The sequence below is a fragment of the Poeciliopsis prolifica genome, unplaced genomic scaffold (assembly GCF_027474105.1).
Source record: "Poeciliopsis prolifica strain line A6 unplaced genomic scaffold, Auburn_PproV2 SCAFFOLD001, whole genome shotgun sequence".
Taxonomy (NCBI): domain Eukaryota; kingdom Metazoa; phylum Chordata; class Actinopteri; order Cyprinodontiformes; family Poeciliidae; genus Poeciliopsis; species Poeciliopsis prolifica.
The window spans coordinates 5,204,804-5,214,662 of NW_026562376.1; the positions used below are offsets into that span (position 1 = coordinate 5,204,804).

General features: G+C 38.6%; 1 protein-coding gene across 1 annotated transcript in view; it reads left to right on the top strand.

Moving 5' to 3' along the window:
• The window catches only part of tp53i11b (tumor protein p53 inducible protein 11b), a 43,941-nt gene extending 36,147 nt beyond the window's left edge, over positions 1–7,794 (top strand). The window contains exons 6-7 of the mRNA XM_055037034.1: positions 3,481–3,582; positions 4,819–7,794. Coding sequence (XP_054893009.1) covers positions 3,481–3,582; positions 4,819–4,952 — 236 coding nt within the window. The 3' untranslated portion in view covers positions 4,953–7,794. The remainder of the gene's footprint in view (positions 1–3,480; positions 3,583–4,818) is intronic.
• The last annotated feature ends 2,065 nt before the right edge of the window (positions 7,795–9,859 follow it).

Genomic DNA, 9,859 nt, shown 5'->3' on the forward strand with positions numbered 1-9,859 from the left:
CTTGATGAGCCAGATGTGCCAGAATGTATTGATATTAATACATTAATAAACTCTTAAAATATCAAAAAGACAGCTGTCTGCATTTTATAAATTTTATAATCTGTGAATAACTCAAAATGGAAATATTTTAATTTTATTTATTTATTAAGATGTTGTGTTGCTGCAGGGAAGTTTCATGTTAAGTTCTATGAAATACTGAAAATAAATATATTTTTATTCTGGTGCTCTGTGCTGGTCGTTGACAGACACTGATTATAAATAAACCAGGTAATTATGTTGTTTGTGCTTCGCCCTGCTCTTAGACTGTATTTTAGAGACAAGCAGCAATCATTTTAACGGCCCTAATTTGAGGCGAGTCCATCAGTCGGGCGATTAAATGGCTCCAAGAGGAAGAACTCGCAGCGATTAAAGGCCAGGGAGGGAGAAAAGAGAGAGCAGGATTTATCTCACCTCTTCACAGCAGTCTGAGCATTTTCCAGAATGTCATCACTTTAATAACTTTGTCCCACTTCTGCTCCAAGCCCAACAGGAGACATCCACTGTAGTCTAAGTTTAACATTTCTGGATCAAAAATAAATTGAGATTTTAACAATTTAATTAGTTTTTAATCAATACATTCAACCGGGCCTTTAAGGACCAGAAAATGAAGATGAGTTTAACTCCGCTGTCGTAACCGGTGCGGGAAAATGCAATAATAATTGTTTTATTGGAGTAACTTGGTCAATTTCCTGAATGCCGAAAACAAAACAACATTGCATTCAAATAATCCAGATGCTTGTTTGAGTGAGGAAATAACTGCAAGGTTGAATTTGCCCATATCGACATTCAGAGCAGTACCTTTAAATGAAAAACAGGAAGTGATGCAGGATGTGGTCGCTTACAGAAACGGTGTAGATTATGATTTCCAATAAATATTGTTTTTACCTCTTCATTTCCTGACTAAAACTTAAACGGGACAATTAGATTTACTCGTTTTCTGAAGTACCTTTAAAAAAAAAAAAAAAAGACTTTTAGGAATATTTTTCTGCTCTTGCTACAGTAAAACTTCTGGATTCTTCAACTTCACTGAATGAAAATGTTTCAACCGAGAATCCATGACTCAGTCACACTCCTGCAGCTTTTGTTCATTTCATTAATAAAATAATTTTGAAAAACTAATTTCACCTGATTTTGTTTATTTATATAAATTATTTTAATTCTCATTCTAAAATATCAAAATAGCTCTTTATATTTTGCTCCAATTGTGCAATTTTTAAATATTAAATTATTGATAATTTGATCAGTTACTCAGTGAATTTATTACCAAATACTTATTTACTCCTGAGTAATTTCTTGGAGGAATACTTTTTACTTTTACTTGATTAAAAATATGTTCAAGTAGTGCTACTTTTACTCCAGTCCAATGTTTGAGTCGCCTGCCCAGCTCTGAATTTAGGGGATAACTTTAAAGGTAAAAATAATAAAAACGGGCCTGTTCTCGAAGAACCGGGTCCGACCGGGTCCTGGATCTGTTTTCATCTGCAGATGCTGCATGAGCGCTAGCGGGACGTTATTTGTCAGATGTATTTTCTTGTGCCAAGTCTGTAAATCCTACCAACTGCTTTGATGCTCAGCTGAAAAGTTACAATTTCCACTAAAATGCAAATGAATATGCAGCTTGTTGACTTCCCTTTTTACCAATGCATTTTAATATTAAGGTTTAGTTTTTAAAATATCCAAATCACCACATAACTTTATATTCCAGTCCGCCTGATGATGTGATTTCTAAATACTGAATGATTGATAATTTGATCGGTTACTTTTACCAAATACGGTTTACTCTAACTTTAGTAATTTCTTATGGCTGTTTTTTATTTTTACTTGGGTGAAAATATGTTGAAGTCGAGCCACTTTTGGGTCTGAATTTGGGTGATCTCAGAAATCATAAACACAACCTGGTTGCAGTTTTGGCAAGCTGAAACTGTAAGCGCGTCACTGCGAGGCTTCATGTGCATAAATCATGGCTGAGCTCCATAAGGCCAGCTAGAGCCGGGCTTCATTATGATAAATGTCAGCAGAGCTTCAGGGAGCAGCAGAGGGAGGGGGCACGTCTTGCAAGACGAGGTGCAGCAGTAGGGGTGAAGGATGGCGGCTCATCTGCCACACAGATGGATCCTGGCAGGGAGAGGATGCAGTCCATCAGCCCTCCCACCTCGCTGCCCTCCCCTTCTTCTTCTTCCAATGGATCCTTTGCAGCGTGACGTCACAGGAGTCAGATCCCTGCTGGAGGGCAAAAAGCTGCTGGCTGATGATGACGACCATTAGTTTCAGCTGTTAATTTGTAACTATAACACGCTACATTTTAAACATACGCCTGCTGTGTAAAAGGAAAAGGGAGTCGGTGCTTTGCTACTAGTTGTCAACGCTATGACAACTCGATAATGTTATAAAGAAGAAAACCCGAAGAAGACGGAAGTGGGTCAATTATTCCTGCTTGATTTTGACAACCGTAACATGTAGATGTGAGGCGGAGTGTTTCAGTTCAGATTCTACATAAAAAACTGACTTATCATCAGTCGAGTTGGCGTTTAAATTAGCAGTGGTAGCTTAGCTGATAGCACTGTTAGCTTAGCTGATAGCAGTGGTAGCTTAGCTGTTGCACTGTTAGCTTAGCTGTTGCACTGTTAGCTTAGCTGTTGCACTGTTAGCTTAGCTGATAGCAGTGGTAGCTTAGCTGATAGCAGTGGTAGCTTAGCTGATAGCAGTGGTAGCTTAGCTGATAGCATTGTTAGTTTAGCTGGTAGCAGTGGTAGCTTAGCTGATAGCATTGTTAGTTTAGCTGGTAGCAGTGGTAGCTAATCTACCACAGAGGTCACTTATTAATAATTGCAAAATAAACATTAAAAACCCAGAGCTGTAACAGACTGGATGTTCTGCTCTTTGTGTGGGAAATGTAGGAGTGTTTTTTAATGTTTTTTGTGAATCCTGAAACATGTAGTGGCATTTTGTCGTCTGTTGCTATGGCAACGAGTTTTCTCGTAGAGTAGCGATGCAGAGGGCGAGAAACAAAATAGCATGACGTTGTTCTTTACCGGTTTTTCTGCTTTATTTCCCCCTTTGCTGTCTCACTGCGATAAGTAAATAATGCCTACATATGTTCAGTTAACGGAGTTAACTGAATCGTCATTTTGCTCTCCCGGAGTTGTGCGCATGCGCGAACGTAAACAATGGCGCGCAGTGGGTTTGGAGCCTCGCCAGTTTTAGTAGAAGAAAGCGGACCTGAGGAATCCGATGAACCATTTTAGGACGCAGGCTTTTCTGAAGCTCCGATGTGATGCACATGATGAACCGTCGTCCTGCTTCAGCTGCTCAACTTCAGCTGAACCGGTTTTTCCATTTATTGGTGATAAAGTCAGCGGAGCGTTTCTCTTTGCTCCGTTTTTATTCCCACGCCTCTAAACCCTTAACCTATGAATCCTCTTTGATCGTATCTTTTTGCAGGCCTCGCCCTCATTATGTGGAACGGTCTCTACACAGCAGAAAAGGTCATCATCCAGTGGACTCTCCTCAGTGAAGCCTGCTACTTTGCCGTCCAGTTTCTAGGTAATTAACAGATCTTAAGAGTTGCCATGTGGTGTTTCTGTTGCCGTGAGACGTGCTGTTCAAACGCTCTAATTTTACTTTGATAAACATCGGATGAGTTCAGAGCTCAGTGGGAACGAGTTTCATCATTCATGGACACGTGGACAGTGCCCTCTGGTGGCAGGTTTGGCGAATCACAGCGTTGAAGCTCTTTAAAGATGACACACATTTTTCTGATGTCAGATTCAATGTAACATTTATTCACACCTCCAGCAACTTTTTCACATTTTTGTCACATTGTAGCTGAACTTTGTTTTTTTTTTTTTTTTTATTTTATCTGATAAACATGACAGTTATACTCCATGTTCTGTTGGTTTAAGGTCGATTTTCACAAGTTTTTATAGATGGTTTAATGTGTCTGTGTAGAAGAAAATAAGTTCCTATTGTAAATATTGCCAGAAGATGATATAAAAAAAAAGTCAGGTATCAAATGGTAAATTAAAATCAAGATGTTAAGAATATGCTGGAAGCATCACACAGAAACTGACCAATAAATCAGAGTTTTTGTTTTCCATTATCTTGGAACAACTTTGATTTCAGATGGACTCTTCTTTATATAGTGGTTTAACTTTCACTGGGTTTGTAAGAGGCGTGGCTGGGCTGAGTGGCATGCACACAGGCATGATTGACTCTAAAACCCTCCTCCTGCCGCTGATTGGTTGCTTTTAGTTTGCAGTGAGAGAAAGCAGAGGAGCTTTTTTCCCCATAGATTATCTGTGTCATATGATGTAATGACAGTTTCAACAAATATGTTAAAAACTAATTTCTTCATAAAAGTAGGGTGCATCGATGTTTCGAAAGCAAATCTAGATTTAAAGGAACTCTGTGTTTTGGCTGTTTTACAGTTTTCAGCAAGTTTGCTCCAGATTGTTGGAGCATAGTAGCTGAATGCCACGTTTGGTTCTGGTTCTGGGGATGCAGAGGGTAACAAGAAGACCCAGCTTTGCCAAAAGAGCAACTTTGTTGCTATATTTAGCAACATTTAAGATAAAATAAATCTGAACCGGCAGGTCAGGCTTTTTAAAGCTTGCTGATTGGCCAGAAAACTGCAGTCGGTGCATCGACCATATAAAAATCATATTCTACATTTTTAGTGTTTTCTGAAAATGACAATTTATTCCCAGCCACCTTCAATAAAAATAAATAGGAGAATACATGTCCAGGAAATGGTTTTGCTGACATGGCTTTGTGTTTCAGTGACGTGCGTCACCCTGATAGAGATCGGCATCCTGCCCAGCGCCGCCATGCTGCTGCTCCTCAGTCGAGTTCTCTTCTTCGTGGTCACCGTCGCGTACTACTACCACCTGGGCCGCAAGCCCAAGAAGATCTGAGCCAACTGCGGCGCTTCAGCGAGGGGTGTTTCAGCACAAATCACAGCTGGGGGCCAGCGGGTCTCATTGCTTTGTAAGTAAAAGGCCTCATACCCCCTTTCTGTGGGACCTGGCCTACTACAAACCCCACCAAAGTGATATTTAACTGACGAGCAGAGCGTCACATGGCCATCGATTCAACAGGAACAAGAAACCTCAGCGTCACACGGAGCGGCTGGACTTCACACACATTCCTCCTCTGCGTAGTTTTGAGTGCTGGACGCTGCGTCTGTGTGAAACTTTAAAGTGTATAGGACAGACGTACCACCTGTCGGTGTTTCTCTACAGCTGTACGATATCCAGGTGAAGTGTTTCGTGTTTTTCTTTTCATCTAACTACAGTTTCCTTTCTCACGCTCAAGGGTTTGTGCCATTTGTTGTTTTTTGGACGTGAACTCATATTTTATATGTGAAAACGCGAACTGCCTTCCTCTGAGTTTCTAGAAAAATCATTAGATGAGATCAATGCTGGATTGTTGACACAGAAACACCTGATGGGTTGAGTATCCAGAAACTCTCTGTTCACCCGTTCGACCAAGACTGGTAATTATTTTAGTCTAAAAATCTGTGTCTTAGTTTTGAAATCTCATATTTGTCAGGCTTTAGGCTGAGAGTTTATAAAGCACAACTAACCGTCATGTTGTTATGTGAACCTGTGAGGTGAATCGATCCAGAGAAACCATACAGTTGTCTATTAGGAGGAACTTTAACCTGACTGAAAATCAAACCCTTCATGTGTCATTAGCTGGTCGAATCAAGCATGTCTTGTGCTTGATCAACTAATCTCTTAGTTATGTAGCATAGCTCGTTTTTTAATGCCATGCACCATATCCATAGTCTTGCCTTAAAACAACTCAAAGAACAGTCATCAGTTCTCTTGTAAATATGTAAGTAAGTATTTAATATTAAGTGGTGTTCTTGTGAACCAAACAGGGAACTTGTTCAGTATTAATCAATTGTTATTAAAGGTTAAACCTTCTTTTAATGTGTCTTATTTTTCTACCTATTTAAATCATATTTTGTTGAGCCACCCGGGTGAAGACCTGTAGAAAAGCTTTGTCATTAAAAACACATTTTCAATGGTGAGGAAAAGTTCATAATACACTAATGTGATAAATACATGTACATAAATTAATAATAAACACAATAAATAAAATTGCAAAATCCATCAAAAATGTACAAAAAAATTCATAATTTTTCATAACTGCACCCCAAGTTAAAACAAAATTTATAAATTGCAGGAGAACATTTTTTCCAAACAATAAAAACATCGACATAGATATTTTTAATGAACATTGGAGCCCAAACTTAATATTACTAACAAATATGTGGAAAAATCTTTGACATCTTTTATCATATCCTGAGCAGCGTTTATATATTCCTCAGATATTTTGATGAATTATCATATTATCCATCATTTTCATGGATGGATAATTATAGATTATCTGAAGTTAAAACTCTGGCTACTCTAAAACATTAATATTACTTCTAGTCAGAACGATGGCCAGATTTTAAATCTTAAAAATATATATCTTAAAATAATAATCTGTATCTAAAATAAATGGTTGTTATAAGCATTTGTGAGCTATAGAAGGATTTTTTATGTTCATTTTTATTTTTAAACCTTGCCCAATATCCACTCTGCTCTACATTTTCTGCCTCTTTGATTTTTTTTAATTTATGTTGGTTTTTTAAAAACTTTTTATTGGACAACCAGCTGATTTTAATGGTTTTCTTTTCTGTTCTGATGCAACGTATGGCTAAAATAAATGGGAATTTTGAACCTTTTTACACAGCTTTACCAGGAATCCAAAACATGCAGAGGATGTTATAAATTTCATCACCAAACTGATTTTTCACGACTTTATTAGCCATCACATCAGATTTTTAGCTCTAGTAACCAAAAAATACTCTTAAATCAGCACATTAAAGTTATCTTACCTAAGCAGATATTTATTTTTATATTTATGCATTTTTCTAGCTCAAATGCTTTACTGAGGGTTAAAACGGCTTATTTGTCATTAAAAAAACAGCTTTTTTCATCAGTTTGAAACTTGAAAATCAAAACGGATTCGGACTATAAGCAAGCCGAGTTTCTCCAGTGGTGGTCCATCAGGTTTCCAGTGGCCACATTAAGTCCTGCGCCAGAAGGGAGAGGTTCTGCGGTCAGAGGGTGTTTTTTTTTTTTTTTTTTTTTTGTTCAGATTCAGCACTGAAGGGAAATGTGCGCCGTCCTCACCCATGTTTCAGCTCAGATGGGGAAAACTGAAACACGGGTGAGGTCTCCTGCACCCCTAACAAGCCGTAATTATGCTATTTTTTATATTTGCAGGGTTTAATTAGAAGCAGCTCTCCCGAGTAACATTGTGTTCCCCGACCTTACGTTGCGCCGACAAGCATAATTATGGAGTACGAAAAAAAGTGTCGTTCCGTTTCCATCAGTGCTGCAGGCCTCAAACGATCAGCCTGGTGAAATGTTCAAAGGTCTGCAAGGCAGGTCTATTTTTGGAGAGAACAGCAATTTTGCAGAGGAGGGCAGAGGAGAGGAGGCAGAGCAACTCTTTCATCATCCCTGATGTCGTAAATTAGAAATATGGAACTGAAAACTAGTCTTCAAGTCTGAAAATAGTGCAAAAATACTTCATTCCCTCACAATGTTACGGATGGCATATGTTGTTTATCTGTTTTAAATTGTAGCAAAGTGTTTTCTTGTATATATGTGGGATATTGTACATGATAAATTAATTGTGATTGAAATCTGATTATTAGTTTGAAATAAAAAGAGCACTTGTTTATTATTGGAACATCTGAAAATGAAGTCATTCTGTTTGTTGTCCAGTGAGAAGTACATGTGGGTAAAGAACATAAAAACACTAAAATCAAGCAAATAAAGTTTTTATTTTATTTTTTATTCTTTGGGTTGCACTGCAAAACCACAAGCTGTTACCAAGTATTTTAGGTCTAATCTCTAGTGCAAATATCTTAAGTCAAGTTTACTAAGATATTTGCACTAGAAACTAGACCAAAACCACTTAAGTGTAGATCCAAAATAAAAAAAAAATGATTTTGCACATTCGCTCCATTAAATTGAAGGCATCTACTTTTCAAATTAAACACATTTGCTAAGTATAAGAACAGGATTTGGGTCAGTTTCTTTCAAAAATCTTGATAAAAATTTAGCAAAGATTAATAAATGAGATAAAAGCTGATTTGAGTGTGGTAATGTCTGCTATTCAATAAAACTGACATAGTTCAACTTACAATAAAAACTTGTTTATAAAAAGACAAATACTTGGTTTAAAAGTTAATATTTTTCAATGTTGCCAAACCCTGTGACATCACTGCTCATACATATAGGCACATTTGGCACTGATGTGATGCCCTATTTGACATCACTGATGTCATATACAGGCAGTGATGGCACTGATGTGATGCCCTATTTGACATCACTGATGTCATATACAGGCAGTGATGGCACTGATGTGATGCCCTATTTGACATCACTGATGTCATGTACAGGCAGTGATGGCACTTATGTGATGCCCTATTTGACATCACTGACCTCATCTCCTCGGTAATTTCACATGTTGATCAAATTATCGACTTTGCAAAGTAAAGCAGTGACTTTTTGCATCTACGCCACTTAAAATCATTCAAGGCGCCATGGCGGACGTCGGAAGTGACGTATGGGAGTCTGGAACAGAGCTTTGTCGGTTTTTTCACGGCTTCTCCTTGTTAGCATCGAGCTAATTTGTCTGTGACCGTAACACGCCTGGTCGGGGCTCATAGCTCACAAACCAACTGTTTCAGCTAGCTTAGAAACCGGCGCATACCGGTTCCCTCCTGGCGTGTTGGGTCAAATTACCGACTTTGCCTGAATTTATGCCGCATGATTTAAATCACTATATCAACCAGCGTTTCCCCCTTAAACCCGAGCGGCTTTAAAAACCTACAAAAAGACGAAATGCTAACCAGTTTTCCATACATGCTAGGCTACATGCGTTGTCTCCATGGTTACCAACGGTTAGGCGCGTACCTTCTCTTCCATGCAATATTTATCAATATATTTCTAATAATACTTGTAAAGTATAAGTGCGTTAATCATCTTATCTTGTAAGAACTGTTCGCTGGAAATTCGCCGTGAGGGCTGACGTCATGACCAGCTGCTGACGCCATTTCTTTCCTCATTAAACGTCACAAAATGACAAGTTTGGTTTATATCCTCGTCTGTTTCTGCAGCCGACCTCGTAGCGCCCTGTGATCATTTTGACTGCGAAATCACCTGAACACAAGCGACATTAGGCTACGGATGTCTGTTTTTAGACTGGCTTTGAAGGAGCGCGTTTTGCTGTTTTGACGTCAGAGTGGGCGGGGTTCTGGGGGGCATGACGTCACGCGCAAGAGGTCGATATCTGGCTCAAAAATCTTAAAGCGCTTTGTACCAGCCCCTCAGCGGAAATGACACATTAACGTGTCTCAACAGGCTGTTTTGTAATCCCACTTTGGTAATTAAATTTAGAAACATGTTCCAACCCGTCAAACCAAAAGTATAAAACCGACCGAACCGACTGTTTTCCACTTCCACACACACATCGCACAGAGGTTGAAAAGCTGCAGCGTTTGGATGAGATCAGTGTGTGTAGTTTATATACTAAAAAGCTCGTGTGTGTGTGTGTGTGTGTGTGTGTGTGTGTGTGTGTGTGTGTGTGTGTGTGTGTGTGTGTGCTTTCCACCAAGTGAACCCGGTTCTGGTTCATTTTGTTGCTGTTCATTCTTTATTTCTTTAACCATTTGAATTTTGTTAGTTTATTCTTAAATTTGTGTTTTTTTGTATTATTTACAGTTTATTTGCAGGTTAATAATTGTTGG